Source organism: Cervus canadensis, chromosome 10, assembly GCF_019320065.1.
Source record: "Cervus canadensis isolate Bull #8, Minnesota chromosome 10, ASM1932006v1, whole genome shotgun sequence".
In the NCBI taxonomy this organism is placed as follows: domain Eukaryota; kingdom Metazoa; phylum Chordata; class Mammalia; order Artiodactyla; family Cervidae; genus Cervus; species Cervus canadensis.
In genome coordinates, this window is record NC_057395.1 from 82,254,249 (window position 1) to 82,276,775 (window position 22,527).

The 22,527-nt window shown below is 44.3% G+C and overlaps 1 protein-coding gene across 1 annotated transcript; it reads left to right on the forward strand.

Annotated features, from left to right (window-relative positions):
* LOC122448960 (histone-lysine N-methyltransferase PRDM9-like) lies at nucleotides 1–21,073 on the forward strand. The gene is made up of 10 exons (XM_043480612.1): nucleotides 1–76; nucleotides 481–597; nucleotides 899–1,006; nucleotides 5,171–5,220; nucleotides 6,967–7,123; nucleotides 7,956–8,057; nucleotides 15,097–15,368; nucleotides 17,040–17,107; nucleotides 18,177–18,370; nucleotides 20,046–21,073. Exons 1-10 carry the CDS (start codon nucleotides 1–3, stop codon nucleotides 21,071–21,073), a joined length of 2,172 nt encoding a protein of 723 aa, XP_043336547.1.
* The last annotated feature ends 1,454 nt before the right edge of the window (nucleotides 21,074–22,527 follow it).

The window sequence follows — 22,527 nt, forward strand, 5'->3', positions numbered from 1 at the left end:
ATGAGGCCGAACAGGTCTCCAGAGGAGAGCACTGAGGGAGATCCCGGGAGAACAGAGTGGAAGCCCACGGTGAGAGGTGGAGGCAGCAAAGCTGGGCTCTAAGCCAGCTCTATAGGAAGGACCTGGCGCTGGTCCCTGAAGCACCACAGACTGCTTGCCTGGCCAGCTGAGTGAACTTCCCTGTGACTGTACACAGGATGGGTACCTGGTCCTGTCTGAGATGGTGGGGTGGAGTGGGACAAAACAGGACACTAGCTTCGTCAACTGCTCTGTGTCCATGGAGAGCTAGGAAAATGCTCAACATTTGTTCAGTTAAGCAGGACACAGTCGGGAAGGAAAGTCTTCATCCCTGTCTCACACAGACCATCCAGTAGCTTCAGGCTACTCCCTGCACAAAAGGTGGAGGAGAAGGCCCAGCTCTAAGGTCTGACTTAGATTAGTAAATCACTGATGAAATCTATTATTTTCCTTAGGCCAAAGATGCTTTCAAAGACATCTCCGTATACTTCTCCAAGGAACAATGGGAAGAGATGGGAGAATGGGAAAAAATCCGATATAGGAATATGAAAAGAAACTACGAAGCGCTGATGGCTATAGGTATCAGGAAATGCTGGGTGCCTGTGAGCTTGGGAAACATGAAACAGATCTTCACCCTCAGTGTTCACTTGGCCTGCTCTTAGGTGGCTTCATCTGCTCACAGTTCCCTTTTGTGTGGAGACTAAGGAAATGTTTAGAGTTTTGTACCAAAGGGAGGTTGACCCTGCAGGGCAGAGCTCACCTCTTGCCTTATTCTAGATTCTCCCAGCCCATCCTACAGATTTCCTTGACTTTGTGACACTTCCCATTGCTTCTATGCTTTGTTTCTCTTTCTTAGAACAAATATTTTGCTTCTTTCCAGGTTTCAGAGCCACTCGACCGGATTTCATGCATCACCGCAGGCAGGTCGTCAAACCCCAGGTAGATGACACTGAGGATTCTGATGAAGAATGGACACCAAGGCAGCAAGGTGAGAGGCCAGGAGGATGTGGAGGTGTCTTCCTGAAACCAGCCTGGGCTTAGGTCTCAACTACATCTCAGCCAGTAGTAAGGAAGACATAATTTTCAGCACTCCGAAGTGGTTGTGGCTGAATATTGACATTAGCCTGAATGAAGATGAATGTATAGGTTTTCCTGTGTAATTCTCAAAAATTTTACGGTTAAAATTTATCATTCTTTTAACAAAGAATTATTTTTGCTAAACATTCTTAGTGAGAGGCAGTTAAAGAAAGCTTAGAAATAAATTCACCAAACAGATTTAATACTAATCTCATTGGTTATTGGATTAAATCTCTTCAAAGAGGAAATAATTAACATATTATGTCAAGATAAATTATTTATGTTATGTATATAAAACAAAACCCATGATCTTCTTACCCTAAGGTTAAACTAATTCTTTATTTTGATTCTGGTTAAGTGTTTGAGAGAACTATTTATTCTCCATGATCTTTCCCACATTTCACTGACCAGAGAGGGCACCAGGTAAATAAAATGAAGTACACTTATAAAATAGAAGTGAGCAGCTCACTTCCTCTTCTGCTGCTCAAAGAGTTTAGAAGAGTTAATCTGCCTAGACTGGAGAAAACAATTTAGATAGTTCTATGATTCTCCATCTATGGATTTCTGTTCTCCCAGATTTTTAAAAATTATTTATTTAGTTTTGGCTGCACTGGGTCTTCATTGCTGTCCATGGGCTTTCTCTGGTTGCGGTGTCTTCTCGTTGCAGAGTACATGCAGGCTCTGTAGTTTGTGACACACAGGCTTAGCTGCCCTGCACAAAGTGGAATCTTCCTGGACCAGCCATCGAACCTGTGTCCTCTGCATTGGCAGGCAGATTCTCATCCACTGTGCACCAGGGAAGTCCCTCTGTTCCATTAGGTTATTAAAACTAGTGAAAGGGACATGAAAACAAACATTTGGTTGTCTGCAAAGGTTTTGACATAAGGAGAGATTCTTCATAAGGAATACATACGCCTCGGTTCACCATACGCCTGCACGTCTTTATTTACCTTTTTAACAATTTCTGAGTGTATGGCACACTGTTGCTAACTATGTACACGTTAGGGTTAGTGGCCACAGTGTTAATCGCTCAGTCATGTCTGACTCTGTGTACCCATAGACTGTAGCCCACCAGGCTCCTCTCTCCGTGGGATTCTCTAGGCAAGAATCCTGGAGTGGGTTGCCATCTCCTGTTCCAGGTGATCTTCCCAACCCAGGAACTGGGCCTATATCTGTTGCATCTCCTGCATTACAGGTGGATTTTTTACCTCTGAGCCACCGGGGATATATATACACATTGATGTACAACAAATCTGTGGAAATGTTACATCTTGCATAACTGAAGCCCTAATCCACTGAGTAACAATTCTCCAACCGTTCCTCCTCACAGCCCTTGGCAACCACGATTTTATTTTCTGTTTCCATGGATTTGATTAATTTAGATACCTCATAGAAGTCCAATCGGGCAATATTTCTCTTTGTTGATTGGTTCATGTCACTTAGTAAAATATCATCAAGGCCCATCCATGATGTAGCATATGACAGAATTCTTTTTTAAGGCTTCAAAACATTCCGTTGTGTGCATGTGGATATAAGAGCTATAATATATATCTTATATATAATCTTTATCTTTTATCCACCAATGAACATTTAGGTTGCTTACACATCTTGCCCATTGGGAATAATGCGGCAATGACCATACATGTGCCCACTATTTATTCAATAACTTGCTTTCAATTTTTATGGAAATACACTTTTGAGTGGGAGTGCTAGATCATACAGCAGTTCTAACTTTCTGTGGAAACTCCATACTGTTTTCTAGAAAGCTTGCAACATTTTACATTGCCAACAATAGTGTATAAGTGTTCCAATTTCTCCATATCCTTACCAAGCTTGCTATTGTCTTCTTAGACATATTGCCCATCGCAGAAGGTTTCAGTTTGTATTTCCCTATTGATTAGTAATATTGAGCATCTTTTCATATGTTTGTTGGCCATTTGTGTATTTTCTCTGGAGAAATGTCTATTCAATTCCTTTTCTCACTGTTATTCAGCCCAGACTGCCATAACAAAGCAGACTGCATTCCTTAAACCACAGAAATTTGTTTTCTTACGATGCTGGAGTGTGGAAATTTGATATCCAGGTGCCATTATGGTCAATCAGGGTCTCTTCCTGGCTTGTAGGTAGCTTCACACTGGTGTATGCTTAGTAACCCCTTATCAGATGCATATTTTACAAATATTTTCTACCATCCTGTAGGTGGCCTTTTCAACTCTGTTCAGTGTCCTTTGCTGCACAGAGGTTTAAAATCTTAAAACTAAGATTCATCTCATTTGTCTATTTTTACTTTGGTACTAATACTTGTGCACTTGGTACCATATCTAAGAAATCATTGCTGTTTCAGTGTCCTGAAGCTTCACCCTTGTTTTCTTCTAAGAGTCTTATCAAGTCTTGCATTTAGGTCTTTAATCCATTCTGAATTGATTTTTCTTCAAGATGTAAGATGTTCATTATTTTGCACATGGTTATTTTGTTTCCCCAGCACCATTCATTACAGGGATTAAACTTTCCCCATTATCTTGACACCCTAGATGAAGATCATTAGACCATGTATCCAAGAGTTTATTTCTGCCTGTCTATTCTGTTCCATTGATTGACATATCTGTCTTTATGCCAGCCAGCTTCCTCAATGGCTCAGCAGGTGCAGAATCTGCCTTCAGTGCAGGAGACACAGGAGATGTGGGTTCACTCCATGGGTTAAGAAGATCCCCTGGAGAAGGAAATGGCAACCCTGTCCAGTGTTCTTGCCTGAGAAATCCCCTGGACAGAGGAGCCTGGTGGGCTACAGTCCAAAAGGTCACAAAAAGTCGAGAAGACTGAGGGACTAAGGATACATTTTTTGCCAAATCTACACTCTTTTGGTTCCTGTACCTTTGTAGTATGTTCTAAAATCAGAGGCCTCCAGCTTTGCTGTTCTTTCTAAGATTGCTTTGCCTATTTGGGGTGCTCTGAGATTCCGTGTTAACTGTTGGATGAATTTTCTATATCTGAAAAAAATTCCATTGGGATTTTAATAGGAATTGCATTGAATCTTTAAATTGCTTTGGGTAGTATGAACAGCTTAATAATATTAAGCCTCCAAATCCATAAACATGATACACCTATCTATTTATTTATGTCAGATTCCTTTCAGCAATATTTTGTAGTTTTCAACATATAAGTCTTTCATCTCCTTAAGTTTACTCCTAATTACTTCATTCTTTTCAATGCTATTATAAATAAGATTATTTGTCCAGTGGCTAAGACTCCACACTCCCAATGCAGAGAACATGGGTTCAGTCCCTAGTCAGGGAATTAGATCCCACATGCCACAACAAAGACCTGGCACAAACAAATAAATAAAAATAAATATATTGTTTTTTAATTTAGCTGTTCAGTATAGCTTTAAAAAAATAAAAAATAAATAGGATTGTTTTCTTACTTTCCTTTCTGGAATGGTCATTCCTCATGCATGGAAAGATATTTGAATGTTGATTTTGTACCGTGCAACTTTCTGTGCAGGATTTTTGTCTGTGTGGATTTAAAGATATTTCTGCACATAAAACCATGCCCCTGTGAACAGACATAATTTTACTTCTTTCTTTCCAAATGGAAGCCTTTTGTTTCCATTTCTAACCTACAGCCCTGGCTAGGAGTTCTAATATTATGGTGAACAGAAATGTAGATATCAGGCATCCTTGCCTTTTTTTCTTGATCATAGAAGTTTTCAGCTTTTCACTGATGACTAGGATGTTAGAGGTAGACTTTCAATATATGACCTTTATTATATTGCAGTCACTTCCTCGTATTTCTACATTGATGAGTAGTTTTGTCATAAAAGTCTACCAATTTATTACTTTATGAACATCAGATGAGGCACAGATGAAGTTTCATTTTTTTTTTTTTAATTTTAAGAAAATTATGTAATGCTCCCAGTGGAAGCATAGAAGTTGATGATACAGAAATCATCTTCCATTCCTCCTTTGCAAATCATTGTCTTTGTCACTCTCTGGCTTAGAATTATGTCTCCTTAGTTAGAATACCCAGAGTTTGGAAATATTTACCAACCAAAACACTGATTCTCACCATTTTTTAGGTAAACCTTCTTTGATGGCCTTCAGAGTGGACCACAGTAAACACCAGAAGGTGAGTATTTCCCAAATCCTGTTGCCAAAATGTCCTCCTCATGGATCCAGTCACAGGTGAAAATAGGAGAAAACACAGAGATCATGGAGACGGCTGCCTTCCTGCCCTGGATCTTTAGCACACTGTCTGATACCATCACCACCTTTACAGTTAGTAAGAACAACAGCAGTAGTAGGCGGTTCTGTTGTTACACAATTTTCATACTGTTTCAGACTTTAAGCATTTTATGTGAATAAACTTACCTAAACCTTAAATCAATCCTACAGTACCTATAAGTAGGTATATAGCTATCACCATTATAGATCCCAAAAAATGAGGTAAAAAACCTTTGATTATATGTCTGAGATCACAGTACCACTGGTAGTGCAATCTAAAGAAATGCACGTTCTCTAAGCCCCTTACAAACTGGTTAAAACTTCCATGGTTCTATGAAGCTTATTCATACATCTTTATATCATTCATCTGAGAGATGTTTTCAACCTCAGTTCTTTTGTGCTGTGCTAGGGAGGGATATGCTAAGACATATGACTAACGGAAGCTTAAGGCCATGCTGGGCAGTTTGTAGAGTGGACAGTCCAAGATGAAGAAGGAGACAGGATCCCTACCTCAGAGCCTCCCACTCCAATAAGAGGAAGGAACTCGCAACCCTGAGAAGCCTCAGGTTTATGACTGAAAAGCAACAAATAAGAAAATAACAGAAGGACTTCACATAGATTACCCACTTTTGAGTAGAAACTCATCATCTGGGCATCATTTCAAATGCTCATTCTGGCAGGAGGAGTAACAGCTCCCCCTCTGAGCTCTAATAGGCGACTCTCCTGTTTGGAATCATGTGTTCAGCCTGCCCCTGTGTTGTGAGCTTTGGGAGCCTAGCGCACACCCATTCATTCTCAGAAATCCAGGCCCAGCTCAAAGCCCCTGAGGGCCCCCTGAATGTTTTGTGAATGAGTGACTCCACATTTAAGCATTCATCTAGGAGTAGAAAGGTCAAAGAATGCTGAAGATAGTATCTGTGAGCTAGACTTCAATTATAGATGCAGTTTAGGGAATAAATTGATACCAGGGATGTACGCTCACGTTCTTACTGTATTAAATAGCTGACACAACAATTTGGTGAAGGTTATTAAATTTCATGTCCACTATAATATTAAGAATTAGCCTGTATACCAATGAATGGATCAGGAAACTGAGTAGAACCAGCTAGTCACACAGCCTTGTTCAAGGAGAACTGATGAGACCAGCTACTTTAATTCCAAACATTGTCTCTAGGACATGGCAACCTGCAACTTTCATCTCATTTTCTTTATTGTCTAAATGTGTTTCTGCCGATCGTCTTTTCTCTTCTCAATCTCACTGCTTTGTCACCTTATTTTCCAGATGTGTTTTGTCCCCTCTGTAATTTTCCATACTTCCTCATCCATCAAAGGGCCACTAATTAATAGAACACCCCCGATTCTCTCTACGAGCTCTTACCCTCTTCTTTCCCTGACCTCCAGCTATTCTTCCTCCCTTGCTCTCACTTTTATGCAGAAAGTTAAAGGGGAAGAACCTTAAGATATGAATTCTAGTTTTGATTCACTATCCACCTAGGTCCTTTTGTTACACTCCAGTGTTCAGACCCACCCCCCTCCAAATCAGGTATTTCTAAGAATTGTCAAAGTATTAACTAAAATCATGCATGTGAAAACACTTCATAAAGTCCTAAAGAACTAAAGAACTGCATGTTGTCTCTTACTCACATGGAAGAGAATGTCCAGGGCACCATTAAGTAAGGAATCTAGTTTGAAGGAATTGCCGGGAGCAGCAAAATCGCTGAAGACAAGTGGCTCCAAGCAGGCTCAGAAACCAGTGCCCCATCACAGAAAAGCAAGGACCCCTGGACAGCACCCCAGACAAAAAGTCGGTAAGAGAAATTTGGGGGAGTTCCTCTAATTAGTTCCTCTAATCCCTGTAGAAAAACTAATATTTATGGCCTAGGTGTGTGGCACGGACTTTGGGTAGGCATGGGTTTAAGCTGGACTGATCTGAGACATGAAGTTAGCACTGAGGCCTTGGGAAAATCTTATACACTTTCTGAGGTCCCGATTGCTATCTGGAAAGTGAAGATACGGATACATAACTCATACGATGCTTGAAAGTCTTACATTAAATGCAAAAGTCTGACACCTACAAGTAGTTCAATAAATCCAGCTGTGATGATAGGAACCGAGCTTTGTTAGTGTTTATGTCCAGATCTCTGCTCATGTGCTCTTACATGTCATGTGCCCTTAACATATGTTTTCTGAGTAGAAGTGTCGGTGAACTATTTCCTAAGTAGGAAGGTTTGGAAGTTAAACCTACTAACGGGAAGTGCAGGATGCTATCACTGAACTGGGCATCTGTGGTCAGTGGAGCCTCAGTCTCCTGAACCTGTAGTTAAAGGGAGAAGAAAGAAAGTATAGAGGAGGGACTTCTTGGGGGTGAAGTGGTTAAGGCTCCACACTTCCACTGCAGGAGGTGTGGGTTCCATTCCTGGTCGGGGAACTAAGATCCCACAAGCCATGCAGTGTGGCCAAGAAATAAATAATGTAACATGAAAACATAAAATTACAAAAGTAAAAGTTTGAAAAATACATGTAAGAAAGTTTTAACAAAGTGTATAGATGGACAGGTAGGAGAACTCACACTTTCTGATAAAACAGGGACGAACTCCCCAGACCCCATCAGCCTTGCTTAGCTTCTGTTCTCCATCTTAGAACTCAGAAGAAAGGAGACTGGAGTGAGGAGGTACAGTCTACGGGAAAGAAAGGGCCACGTGTACCAAGAGGTCAGCGAGCCCCAGGATGACGACTACCTCTGTGAGTGACCCCACTGGCCCACTCACGGAGAAGGGGCTACGAGGCCTTGGTCCACTAACCTCACCTCACCATCTGGTCCCCCGGCCATCCCCTTCCTCTATGACTTGGGGTGCAGGATCGAGGCCAAATGCCATTGTTGTAGGAAGGGGGACCCCTTCCAGGGCCTGAAACTGGGCTCTTGTCTAACACTCGGAAATGAATTGTCCAAGGAGACACATGCTGACAAAGCAAGAGATTTTCTTGGGAAAGGGCACCTGGGCGGAGAGCAGTAGGTAACAGAACCCAGGAGAACTGCTCTGCCTTGTGGCTCACAGTCTCAGGTTTTATGGTGATGGGATTATTTTCCGGGTGGTCTTTGGTGAATCATTTTAATTCAGAGTCTTTCCTGGTGGTGCATGAATCTCTCAGCCAGGATGGATGCTAGCGAGAGGGATTCTGGGAAGTGGACAGACATGGGGTGTCTCCTTTTGACCTTTCCCGAACTCTTCCGGTTGGTGGTGGCTTATTAGTTCTGTATTCCTTATCAGGATCTCCTGTCATAAAACAACTCATGCAAATGGTTACTATGGTGCCTGGCCAGGGTGGGCAGTTTCAATCAGTGTGCTTCCCCTAACAACTTCCCCCCGAGAGACTTTATACTCAAGATGCTTCTTGGGAATTGGGGCGCAGGTCTCTTTCTTCTGTAAATTTTTCCTGCTGTGCCTGGGCATAGGCCTGCCTAGCAGAGCAGAAGTCTCTCTCTACCTGATCTAAGTTGGGGTGTTCTATATCTGAAACCAGCTTTTACTCTTGTAATAACAGCAATTTAGTTTGAAACTGTTGGCGCCTCTCAGAGATGAAATAGACAGGGGCCAAACAGGAGACCTCACAGGATGGTCATCACTGGTCCCCAGAAATAGGAGGCAACATTTGGAGTGAGGGCTGCTGGGTTTGTGACTTTTTTTTTTTTTTTTTTGCTTGGCTGGTGGTGAAGGAACAGAGCTGTGCTCCAGGAATCTTGTGTTTAGTCTGAAGTTACCATCTTCCCCTGGGTGGCGGCTCCAGCTCTGTAGAAGAACTCAAAAGACATTGTTATGCGTATTTCTTTGAGTAGGAACCAGGACCCTGTCTCAAGGCTGTACCACCATTTGATTGTTTCTCCTGTTTCGGTATTCTCTCCCTTCCCTGATTTGCAGTCGTTTGAATCCACCCTTTGGAACTCAGGGAAGGTCAAGGAGGCTGAATGAAGCCTATATCTTACAGATAAGAAATGGAGAACACACAGCAGATCTGTACTCCAGAGTCGCCACCCACAGAGTCCTGCTCAGTTTTAATTTAGGGAACAGGGCAACTATGACTGTGATAAGTTTTTGTCAAAATGGGGCATAGGACCGCCTCAGCTTGGAGAAGAGACACTGAACTGGAAGTATTCCTGAGTTCTAAGTCCTAGATCTGAGCCTTGTATGATTAAAATCTCAATCTTTTGGTCTGCCAGTTTGTTGTAACAGACCCAATTAGTAGTAGCTGGAGGAGGGATAACTGGAATTTTAATAGACAAAATAAATCTCTTTTTTTTAAGAATAGGCCTGAAACCCAGTCTAGTCCTGGCACTTCAGGGAGACTTTTAGCCAGGTGGCCAGTTGTCTAGTTTTATAAAAAGTAATGTAGAAGTTATTAGCATCCAGCAGACATTGTTTTGAGAATGGTGGCATCTAAGCCTGACATGACTCAGAAAACTCAAGTGTTTAGCAATATAACGTCTAATCTGAAATTACACCCATAGTAACACCTGGTTATTTTCCAGGATGTCTGAACCATAGCTGAGTACTCTATTTTGACTTTTAGTTGTAAAATTTTCCTTAATAGCCAAAGCAGATGGCACCATTACTGACGTCAGTGTTTCTCTAGGTATGAGAAGATGCAAGAATTGGGACTCATAAAATCTCTTGAAAAGATCTAACTATCTGAAGGCCTGTTCTGCCAGTTTTTTTCAGAGCACCGAGTGCCTCATTCCTGATTTTCACCCTGACCTCCTTTCAGGGCTGTTGAAAGTCAGCAGTTGCACAGGCCATGATTTAATCTCTGTAGATGTAGATGGCAAGTGTCAATCTTAAGTTGGCAGAGCCCCTTTTTGCTCATAAACTTGACCATGATTTTGAGGGGGGCATTTCATGACCATTTTATCCCATGGTGCTGAGAATGTCCATTTTCAGATTTGGCAAAGATTTTGTTGATAGGCCACTCAATGTGCTGTTACTGGACTAGGCCATTAAACAGTATCCAAAATTCTCTGGACCACCTGTCTTACTAGCCTCTTGGTCCAGGAAGACATTCCCTCTTGTTGCTTTTTTTCATATCTAGAGTTGCACTGTTATCATCATTGATCTCATAGGGAACTATATATTATTTTATCAGAGGCCTAAGTCACACATTTGGCAGTGTAAGAAACAGCAGTTTTGTAAAACAGGTGAAATACAAAGAGCATAGCCAGCAGTATTAGTAAAGTCACAAGTAAGACTTAAGAGCTTCCATTAGATGTAGCCCAGTATATCCCAGGTCGTCTGACTTAGTCTACTCTGCACGAATCTTTATCTTGCACGGAAATTATCCATTGGCACCACCATCTATAAGGCACATAGCCCAGTATAACTCAGGTCATCTGACTTAGTCTACTCTGTACAAATCTTTATCTTTCAGGGAAATTATACATTGGCACCACCGTCTATAAGGCACATAGCCCAGTTTTTTAGTGTTACTAGACTGATTATCCTTAGCATGATTTAATTGTTTCCAACACAGAGGAGACTTTAAACCTAAATTACCATAGCATGGTGTTATCTATATAAATCCTTCTCATAATTGTGGGAGATTTTTTTTTTTTTTTGCTGAAACTTTTCTTGTTGCTCTGATTAAGCCTGAGTAATAGAAAAAAGCTCAAATTTATGGCCAGAGTCAGAGCAGGCATTATTAATTGGCCCAGTGAGGGGATCCCGTCTAGTAGCATCACAGTGACCTGAATAGGACTATAATTTTTTTTTAAACTAAATTTTTACAGGGCCAACCAGTTAGAGTCTTATAGTAGAGAAATTTACCAAGGTAACCCAGAATTAGATACAGGTAATTGGCCACAAACCCAACAATTGGATTGATTTTTAAAACTAGCATAGGATCAGGCCTATGAAAGAAAAGCATTTGATTTATATGCAAAGGTCTAAGAAGTCAAGAAAACATTATAAATGATCGTACAAAGCAGATCCAGCATCTTGGGCAAGCTGCCTACCTCTGATGTAGTTGTCTTTTCATCCTGGTGTAGTGTAGTTTTTCCTGTTTGAGCATCATTTGAAGGTGAGATCAGGTCGGCTGTCTTTTCTATAGACCAAACCAGTGTAGGGGCCTTTGGAAGTGGGAATTAATCTAAGAGTTAATTTTCCTTCAGTTTCATTGTGCATGAGCTAGTTAAGAGTACCTGATAAAAAGCCCTTCTATCCAGGTTGGAGACAGTCTCCTAAATTATGTCTTTTTCTAGTCCTGGTTGCAGGTCATGAGGCATCTGATCTTCATCCAAAGATAGATTACTGAGATAAGCTTCAGAAACAAACTTAGGGTGTTCTTTAAGAATTCAATTAAATTTTACATTAATATCACAGAACAGCAAAGAACTATCTAAGAAATGAGTCTTACTACATGCAGACCTCCATTAACTGAGATTTAACATTTTTTGAAATATCTTTTTTTTTTCCTGAAGTTATCCTCATTTTTATCAAATATAACCAAATTAAGGCTAGTTTGTTTGCAAAACAGGTCTGTTCTCACTAATTTTGGTCTAATGATTTATATAACCATAATTGTTTATAGACTTTTTGTTTTGCTGAAACATTTATAGAATCTCAGACTGAACTTTTACTATAAAACAGGGCTGGGAAACTCACACCAAAGGCTTATCACAGATTTTGTCTAACAAATCTAGGTGAACTCTTCCCTTTTTAAGGTCTCAAAAATTCCTTGAGATTTTTCTACCTGTTAGTGAGATAACCTTCCTAGCTCATTTGATAAACTTACTGGAAACCTAAGAGTTTCAAATTTCTGGAGGAGTCAGATAGAGAGAAAATATAATTATTTTGTTCATAACGTATAATTTTACCAAATTATTTTCATAATTAGTTTGAGAGGAAGGTTTTCCTTACTCCCGGAAAACACAAGATTCAAACCTGTAATTTTTTTAGATAGAAACCATAAGTTATAAGCATATTCGCTGGTTCATTCAGTCCTTTGTTAACTTTTGTGAAGTCGTCAGGTTTCTAATTAGAACACCAAGACATATCAAAATGTTAAGAACTCCATATAATTTCTAGGATATCTGTATTAGTAATTTTATCATACATTATAACATGAGCAGATTTATTACTCATTTGATGATCTTTTTCATGTAATTTAACCAACCAAATAAACACAGTTTAATATCTCTCTTTGGGATGTTTCAGGGGCCCTCTGAAGCACCCCAAAGTTAGCTAGAGGTCAAAGGAACTTCAAAAAAATTCGATTTAGGAAGTTTTATTGAAAAGATCAATTAAAAGCCTTTAGAACATTTGGTCAGATTTAGTCAGTGTTGATGGGTGTATCATTTAGCTTGTTGATATGTCACAATGGGCGCAAATACCAAGGCTCAAGGTCTAGTGAAAGTCAGCTCCGCCATCTTGGACCTAAGTGGCTCTAACCAGTTTTCTTATGACCCTGTCATTCCTAACAAAATCCATTTATCTAACTAATTGTAATCCAATTTTAGAAAATCCTGATCATGCATAACTCTTTTTAGTATTTTTTCATACTTTTTTACTGAAAGCACACTTCCTGCTTTCCTTTAGCAACCAAGAGCTAACTTTTATATTAGCATTTTATAGATTGGTGAGCATAAATACCAGTGATAATTTCTAAAACCCTTGCTTTCTTAACACATTTTAGGATGGCATCAAACATTATTCATTTATAGTCCCAAATCTCTTTAGTTTTTCTGTAAAAGGAAATCAGTGTTTAGTAGTAAATATTTCAAAATCTTATTTCATTTGGAAATGACATAATTATTTAATAGACTTCCAATACTTAGTTTAGCACAACTCTTAGAAATTCAAGTTACGCCAATCTGGGGAGACTATTGTAGACAGATATTTTTAAAGAATAATTATTCTTAATAGATTTTATATACAAACTCATACCTCATTTACATTTTTTAGAAGTTTTTTCACTCAAGGTAATTTCCTTGTTGACAAACTTGTAAGAGGTATAATATTTAACTTATATTAAACCTAGGTACAATGAAAATATTCTACTTGATATTAATTACTCTAAGACATGTCTATATTAGATAGGTCAACAAACAAACATTAATATCAGGTATTTAGTACTGAATATTTCCCAGTTCACCTAAACCTGGAATTTATTGTTTAATTTAGAATTATTTGATTTGTAAGCACTTACCTTTTTTTAAGCCAATTAAATAGAGCTAATTTACAAATTAACCTAAAAAATATTACCCAGAGACAAAGACATACCAAAACATATTTAGACAGACACAGTGCAAGATCTAGCTTCATTTTCTAAGTTAGGTCATGAATTAGATATTACAATATAAAATTTACTAGTTTATAAAAAAGTTGAAATAAATAACACTTTTAAAGGCTTTCTTCCTTTTTTTCTCAGTCTCAGGGGTTAGAGATGGTCTAGATAAGTGTTCCTGAGAGCCCTGGTCTCAAAGCACAGGGAAAGAAAATCAAGTTCTAACAAAATGGCAGCAGGTCTAAATGGTGGCCAGACAAAGCAAAATGGACATCACAAATCACAACACAGAGCAGAGTTAAAACACACACATATAAACCTGGCAGTCCTCATCAGACACTCCCTTAAATACAAGAATACAGTCTCTCAGAAAACCTTCCATAGAGACACAAAACTTCAGATGTCTTCAAAGATTTCAAAAGGAGGAAAGGAAGCCAGGTTGAAAGAAGGAGGAGGAGGAGGCGGGAAAGGGGGACAAAAGGGGTGGCCTTACAGACGTCTCCTGCCACCTACAGACACCCAGGCATTACGGGACTTTTCCCTGGGCTTCCAGAAAAGGGAGGACTGGAACCCGGCCCTACCAGAAACCAGACCAGAAAATTCGAGTTCTCTGCCAAGAGGAGGTGATAGGTCTCAAATCCTCAGCTCAAGCTGAGGCCCTTCAACCAGATTCCTGCGTCCAGGACCAGGGGACTAGAAAAACGGGAAGGATAGGAAGGGCTAGGGAGAGGAAAGAGAGAGGGAAGGGGAGAGGTCAACAAAGTCTCTTGTTCCTTACCAGTCGGGGCACTCTGGCCAGTTGTCCGCATCAGGAGAAGACCAGGGACAAAAAGGTCCCAGTTGCAGCCGCTGGGTCTGGCCCATTGGCAGACAAGCTGACCCCTGAGTACCCCGAGTGGTCAGGATGTCAGTCTCAGCGAAGAAGAGTCCCACCAGAGTCGCCATTTGTTGCAAGAAGGGGGACCCCTTCCAGGGCCCAAAACTGGGCTCTTGTCTAACACTCGGAAATGAATTGTCCAAGGAGACACATGCTGACAAAGCAAGAGATTTTCTTGGGAAAGGGCACCTGGGCGGAGAGCAGGAGGTAAGGGAACCCAGGAGAACTGCTCTGCCTCGTGGCTCACAGTCTCAGGTTTTATGGTGATGGGATTAATTTCCGGGTGGTCTTTGGCGAATCATTTTAATTCAGAGTCTTTCCTGGTGGCTGACGCATCCCTCCGCCAAGGTGGATGCTAGCGAGAGGGATTCTGGGAAGTGGACAGACATGCGGTGTCTCCTATTGATCTTTCCCAACTCTTCCGGTTGGTGGTGGCTTATTAGTTCTGTATTCCTTATCAGGATCTCCTGTCATAAAACAACTCATGCAAATGGTTACTATGGTGCCTGACCAGGGTGGGCGGTCTCAACCAGTGTGCTTCCCCTAACACCATGAGTGCCCCAGTTCTTTCGAGGAGGTCGTTACGACCAGCAACATCACTATACCTCCTCTCATCCCTGTTCTCACCTCCAGATTGTGAGGAGTGTCAGAACTTCTTCATCGACAGCTGTGCTGCCCATGGGCCCCCAACCTTTGTAAAGGACTGTGCAGTGGAAAAGGGGCATGCCAACCGCTCAGCCCTCACTCTGCCCCCTGGGTTGAGCATCAGACTGTCGGGCATCCCTGACGCTGGGCTTGGAGTGTGGAACGAGGCGTCCGATCTGCCGCTGGGCCTGCACTTTGGCCCCTACGAGGGCCAGATCACAGACGATGAAGAGGCCGCCAAGAGTGGATACGCCTGGCTGGTGAGAAGCACCCGTTTCCGTGTCCTCTGGGCTCTAATCGCTTGTGAGTGGTGGGGGGTACTTCATGTCTACATGCAAGGACGCAGATGGTGATAAGACAGTCGGCAATGACACAGTCAGCCCTGTGTACTGTGTGCCCTGGGCGTGAACACAGGACTTCCCTCTAAAGGTCAGAGGAGAGGTGGGACCACAGTGTACAGACACTCAGGACCTCTATCTAAAGGTAACAGTGGTCAGAGGTCAGAGCGGTGGGACCACAGTCTACAGACACTCAGGACCTCTATCTAAAGGTCAGAGGAGAGGTGGGACCACAGTGTACAGACACTCAGGACCTCTATCTAAAGGTCAGAGGAGAGGTGGGACCACAGTGTACAGACACTCAGGACCTCTATCTAAAGGTCAGAGGAGAGGTGGGACCACAGTGTACAGAGATAGAGGACCTCTATCTAAAGATCAGGGGAGAGGTGGGACCACAGTGTAGAGACACTCAGGACCTCTATCTAAAGATCAGAGGAGAGGTGGGACCACAGTGTACAGACACTCAGGACCTCTATCTATAGATCAGAGGTGAGGTGGGACCACAGTGTACAGACACTCAGGACCTCTATCTAAAGATGAGAGGGAGACCAGAGTGCACAGACACTCAGGACCTCTATCTATAAATCAGAGGAGAGGTGAGACCACAGTGTACAGACACTCAGGTCCTCTATCTAAAGATCAGAGGAGAGATGGGACCACAGTGTAGAAACACACAGGACCTCTATCTGAAGATCAGAGGAGAGGTGGGACCACAGTGTACAGACACTCAGGACCTCTATCTAAAGGTCAGAGGAGAGGTGGGACCACAGTGTACAGAGATAGAGGACCTCTATCTAAAGATCAGGGGAGAGGTGGGACCACAGTGTAGAGACACTCAGGACCTCTATCTAAAGATCAGAGGAGAGGTGGGACCACAGTGTACAGACACTCAGGACCTCTATCTATAGATCAGAGGTGAGGTGGGACCACAGTGTACAGACACTCAGGACCTCTATCTAAAGATGAGAGGGAGACCAGAGTGCACAGACACTCAGGACCTCTATCTATAAATCAGAGGAGAGGTGAGACCACAGTGTACAGACACTCAGGTCCTCTATCTAAAGATCAGAGGAGAGATGGGACCACAGTGTAGAAACACACAGGACCTCTATCTGAAGATCAGAGGAGAGGTGGGACCACAGTGTACAGACACTCAGGACCTCTATCTAAAGGTCAGAGGAGAGGTGGGACCACAGTGTACAGACACTCAGGACCTCCATCTAAATGTCAGAGGAGAGGTGGGACCACAGTTTACAGACACTCAGGACCTCTATCTAAATGTCAGAGGAGAGGTGGGAACACCGTGGTACACACTCACAGGACTTCTATCTAAAGGTCAGAGGAGAGGTGGGACCACAGTGTACAGACACACAGAAGTGACTCCTCCCTTGTGGAGCCCTTGCCTTCAATGAACCAAGAGACTCAGACTTGGAATGATGAGTAAGGGGCTTACCGTGTGGTCCGACTGGCAAGTGAATCCATGCAGGCTGAAAAGCACCAATGACTACAGAAGGAAATAGCTCTTCTATATCTTCCTACCAAAAAACAAATAAAAGAAAGAGGGAAGCTTGTAACTCTTTCTCTGACACTCAGATCACCAAAGGGAGGAACTGCTATGAGTATGTGGATGGAAAGGACACGTCTTGGGCCAACTGGATGAGGTGAGTGCAGTGAGTCTCCAGTGTGTAGACATTGAGACTCCCTCCATCCCACGCCCCTTTCCTTCTCAACCCGGCTCCCTCAACAGCTTTCACATCTTCCTTCCTCTTTTCCCTCCATATCATGCTCTTTCATTTCAAAAGACACTAGAAAGAAGGAAATAAAAATATGGCATGTCCCGTCAAGATACAAGTCTATATGCTGAACAAAACTGGTGGACTTGAAAACAACTTGAGGAGTCTAGATTCACCAGGGACACTTTAACTCACTTAATGGACACTTACCACACACTTTATGTTTCAGTTTAGACAATGAACGTCATTACTGAAGCAGATCACACAACCCATGTCATTTTGGAGAACATACTGCAAACAGACATTAGCCAATTGATTTTAGGAACAGTAAACTTATTTTTTCTATCTTTGAGTAACTACACAGCGCCAGGAAAACCTGATACAGGAGACCTTGACTCTATGTGGGCAACAAACTCTTCAGGCTTGGTTCCAGTGAGAAGTGGGCCCTGAGGCCTCAGAAGGAATGGGAGGCAGGATGGCCCTGAGTGGGGCCATTCTCTGAGGGCCTCCCTTTCATCAGGGCAGGCAAACAGTGAACAAACAATTACTGTTCCGTGTCTCAAGCTATATCAGAGCTCTCTCCAAGTTTCTGTGGGAGGGGGTGGGGAAGCGAATAGGACTCTGGATACACGTGGGGAGATGGGAGAAAGCCTCGGGAGAGAAGGCAGGCTGGGGTGAGTGCTGAGGGCTGCGTGTTAGCCAAGGAGCACCAAGTCCTGTGGATGAAACAGAACTTAATTCAGAGTTTAGAGGAGCTGGAAGTCACCAGCCTCACGGACAGTCCAGGTGGAGATGAGTCTGGAACTGGGCTCCGGAAAATGGCTAATTAGGGAAGGAGAGAAAAGCATGGGAATTCACGTGGCCTGGTCGAAGGTGTGAACAGAAGGTCCACATGAGGGGCGGCCTCAGAGGCGGAAGGCAAGGAGCTGGGCATGGTCGGAGAGTGGAGGGCACTCATCACCTGAGGTTTCTTTCCCCTTCCCGGCCTCGCCCCCAGGTATGTGAACTGTGCCCGGGACGACGAGGAGCAGAACCTGGTGGCCTTCCAGTATCACGGGCAGATCTTCTACCGAACCTGCCAGGTGGTCAGGCCGGGCTGTGAGCTGCTGGTCTGGTACGGGGACGAGTATGGTCAGGACCTTGGCATCAAGCGGGACAGCAGGGGGAAGAGTGAGCTCGCGGCCGGGAGAGGTGAGTGTCAGCCCTCTTCCAGCACCCCACCCCATCCTGGGAGCCTCCGTGGTCCGATTTCGAAGCAGAGGACAATCCAGTGTAAAGTCAGTAGAGTGCAATTAAAATGCCTCAGAATTTGATTCTTTTCATATGATTGTTAGGAAAAATTTTTATATTAAAAGTGCTAGTTCTAATTTTTAATATTTCATGCAAAAAAATGTGTAATATCACCTTCTGCTGAAAGGCTGAGAAGCAAAAAGCAACATTTCTAGCACCTACGAACTCTCTGCCCTTTACCTGTTTCTTCCTCATTTCGTCCCATTTTTAAATGACACATGTACAGTGATGTGCATTCAGTTACTGTTCCAGTTTGTTGTTATTTGAGTTCACACTCTGTGCCAGACAGGGCTCCACGCACCGAAACAGACAGAACCACTGCCCTGGGGCAGCAGGGGCTTCACACAAGACAGGGGCTGGTGCTCTGAGGAAAAACAGCGCAGGGAACCTGCCTCGGGTCAGTGTGAGCAGAGGGTGGGGTGTGGTGCAGGACGGTGGGGCAGGGTCTGTGCACAGATAACACCCGTGGGTAAGGATTCCAGACAGGGGAGCAGCCAGTGCCTCAGACCTAGGGCCGGGAAGAGAGACCATGCCAGGGGTCACGGGAGGAAGCACAGAGGGAGAGAAGGAGGCTGGATGTGACACGGAAGCCTCAGGGCCTGTGTCCACATGCAGGCCCCAGGGGTCCTCCTGGGTGACACAGAACAACCGCGCGGCTTTCAGCTGCAAGCAGCATGTTCTCTGTGCTAAGACGATGCTTTGGTTCACTTTGGGGACGAGACATCAGCAGGGAGCCCCCTCAGAGGTCAGTTCATTGCCAGACATGCGGGGAGAGTGGGCTGGCTGAAGATGCTTTCGAGTGAGGATGTGAAGAGTCTGGCTGGAGATGTATTTTTAAATAGGGCTTCCTAGTGCACGTTAAATGGATTAAGTCTGAATGTAATAAATGAGGTATGAGTACTGGTGAGGCTTGAGAAAGGATATGCCTGTATTTTATGATTTATGGGAAACTGAGACAGTAGCAATTTGTGAACCTGTTTGGGCAGCAGGGGCCAGACCTGTAGCCAGTGGAACCTGGGCCGCTCGGTCTCATCCAGTCTCAAACCCACTTCCTGCAGAGATCGCCACAAAGGCTGCTCTTTGAACAAGGAGCCACAAAGTCAGATTTACCCACACCTGCTGTAACCACCCCCTGTGCTGCCTCCCATATGCAGAGAACTCCAGGACAGGCGCCCCTAACTTAATAGAACCTTTCTCCTCACAGGGAGCCTCTCAGGAGATTTCATCTAAGTCATCAAGTCTTATCCCTCAGTAGGGTAAATACCTGTGGCCACTGTGACATGACTTTTCAGATACTTACACGCAAGGAAAGTCCCTGCAGATCCACCTCTATCAGGAGAGATGCTGCCTCTGATGATGCTGGAAGGTCCCTATCTGGGTGATATGTAGAAAAGGCCCCTGAGACCAACTTCCTGCATTTCTGTAGATGTAGAGAATAAGAGTGGAGTGGAAAAGTGGACTGTAAAGACACACTTGATGGGAGACAAATCGTGCACTGTCAACACTTAGATAATTAGTGAGGCAGGCCTGACCACGGCAAACCAGCTACCTGACCAAAAGCTTCCTCTTTCAGCAGAACCGAAGCCCAAGATCCACCCATGTGCCTCCTGCTCTCTCGCCTTCTCCAGTCAGAAATTCCTCAGCCAACACACCCAACGCAGTCACCCCTCTCAGACCCTCCTGAGACCATCTGAAAGAGACCTCCTCCAACCAGAGGATCCCTGCCCAGGCAATCAAAATCAGCGATATTCAGATCCACACAGCCCGAGCGACAAACCTGAGGGTCACAAGACCAAGGCCAGGCCCCAACCGTTGTTGAAAAGCATAAGGCTGAAGAGGATTTCAAGGGCCTCTTCCTACTCAACCGGAGGACAAATGGGGGGTTCTGGGGTGCATGAGAGAATGAAAGACGAGCCCAGCACAAGCCAGAAACTGAATCCAGAGGACACAGGCACATTACTCACGGGGGCAGGGTTCTCGGGGATTATGAGAGTCACACATGGAGAGTGTGGGCAAGGCTCCAAGGACAGGTCAAGTCTCAGCACACACGAGAGGACACACACAGGGGAGAAGCCCTATGTTTGTGGGGAGTGTGGGCGAAGCTTCAGTCAGAAGTCAGATTTCATCAGACACCAGAGGACACACACAGGGGAGAAGCGCTATGTTTGCGGGGAGTGTGGGCGAAGCTTCAGTCAGAAGTCAGTCCTCATCACACACGAGAGGACACACACAGGGGAGAAGCCCTATGTTTGCGGGGAGTGTGGGCGAAGCTTCAGTCAGAAGGCTCATCTCATCTCACACGAGAGGACACACACAGGGGAGAAGCCCTATGTTTGCGGGGAGTGTGGGCGAAGCTTCAGTAAGAACTTCAACCTCATCACACACCAGAGGACACACACAGGGGAGAAGCCCTATGTTTGCGGGGAGTGTGGGCGACGCTTCAGTCACAAGTCTGTTCTCATCAGACACCAGAGGACACACACAGGGGAGAAGCCCCATGTTTGTGGGGAGTGTGGGCGAACCTTCAGTCGGAAGTCTGTCCTCATCAGACACCAGAGGACACACACAGGGGAGAAGTCCTATGTTTGTAGGGAGTGTGAGTGAGTCAAGACCATCAAACCACACCTTAGCCTCAGGAGGATTAGTGCAGCCACCCCATGCCTCAGCTCTAAGGGGGCCTCAGAGGAGGTCTGAGACCCGTTAGTATCCCCAGAAGAGACTTCCCAGGTGGTCCAGTTGCCAAGACCCCAATGCAGAGACCCACGTTCAATACCTGATTGGGGAACTAGCTCCCACACGCTGCAACTAAGACACAGCACAGCCGAATAAATAAATAGATAATAAATATTTTAAAGAAAGAGTGTGATAAGCACAGAATTACTTGTTAAATAGACCTTCCACTTTAGTGACAGGAGAGGAGGTAGATAAACAGCAGAGGGTTTCTTACGTGTTCTGGAGATGTTCATGCCAATTGCCTTTGTGGTTTTTTAGTACTTCTCTTCTAATAAATTTTGTCTCCAAACAAATCTGAAGCCCAGACTATGTACTCATTCCCCCCTTATCACTGACAGCAGTGGAGTCCAGTCGTAGCTGAACCCCTGGGAAGGGATAATTCTGGAGCCAAGTCAGTTAGGTCACTGGACAGTCAGTTCCTGGGTCGAGGGAGAGGAATGCAGAGTGGAGTTAGACTCACCAGGGAAAGGAATTCCCTGGCCTCCTGGGAAGTGTGGCCTCTCCTCCTTATAGCCTTCGCTCTCCTTTGGCCTCTCCTGGTTGCCCTCTGGTTTCCTCTGACTTCTGTAGCCGCAAAGGTGAAGGCCACGTGCAAGTGTGTGTGTGTGTATGCGCACGCCTGGCTCAGCATGGGCCATCTGGTCTCTGCCGCTCCCTCCGGGTCATCACAGCATCTGGACTCCAGATTTGACCTCAGGGGTCCAGTTCTCAGCCCTGCCCCCAGCAGCTGTGTGAGCTGGGGCAAGATGCTAAACCTCTCTGTGTCTCTCTTCTCATCTGTGATACGAGGTGGGAGCACCAGCCTTTTGGTCTGATGCGGAAGCACAGGCGGAATCTGGCAGAGGCTGGCTGAGAACGCAAGACCCACCTTTGCTTTCCTTTGTGTTTTTTTCCTTAATCTTTTTTTTATTTTTTAATAGAAGGATAATTGCTTTACACAATTTGTTTTCTGCATGTCCTTCAGCCCCCACACCTTCCAGGTCTTTAGAGCTAGACGAGGAAGAGGCCGTTTAGGCACTGGGCTGCCCTGATGACGGGGTGTGAGGTCAGGGGTGCTAAGGGAGGCCGACCTCCATTCCCACCCCTGCCGTTCCTGCTGGGCTGGGCAGCCCCAGGGCCCCTCCACAGACAGGCAGTGCCCACAGTCGTCAACCCTGCTGAGAACAGAGCCTGGAGCGTTTGCAGAAAATCCCTGTCCGGCCCCCATCCCACCCCCACACGGAGGGTCCTTGAAGCCCACACCGCTGCTTCTCTCTGCATGGGCCCCGTACACATGCCCGTACGCTCTGGACAACACTGTCGCGACCTTGAAATTCTTAACCATG

Bases quoted from the DNA above. Each gene is read 5' to 3' on its own strand.
- LOC122448960 (XM_043480612.1), top strand. From the start codon at position 1: ATGAGGCCGAACAGGTCTCCAGAGGAGAGCACTGAGGGAGATCCCGGG. The intron at 7,124-7,955 runs GTAAGAGAAATT...TCTCCATCTTAG, and splicing joins GCACCCCAGACAAAAAGTCG to AACTCAGAAGAAAGGAGACT. The intron at 15,369-17,039 runs GTGAGAAGCACC...TCTGACACTCAG, and splicing joins AGAGTGGATACGCCTGGCTG to ATCACCAAAGGGAGGAACTG.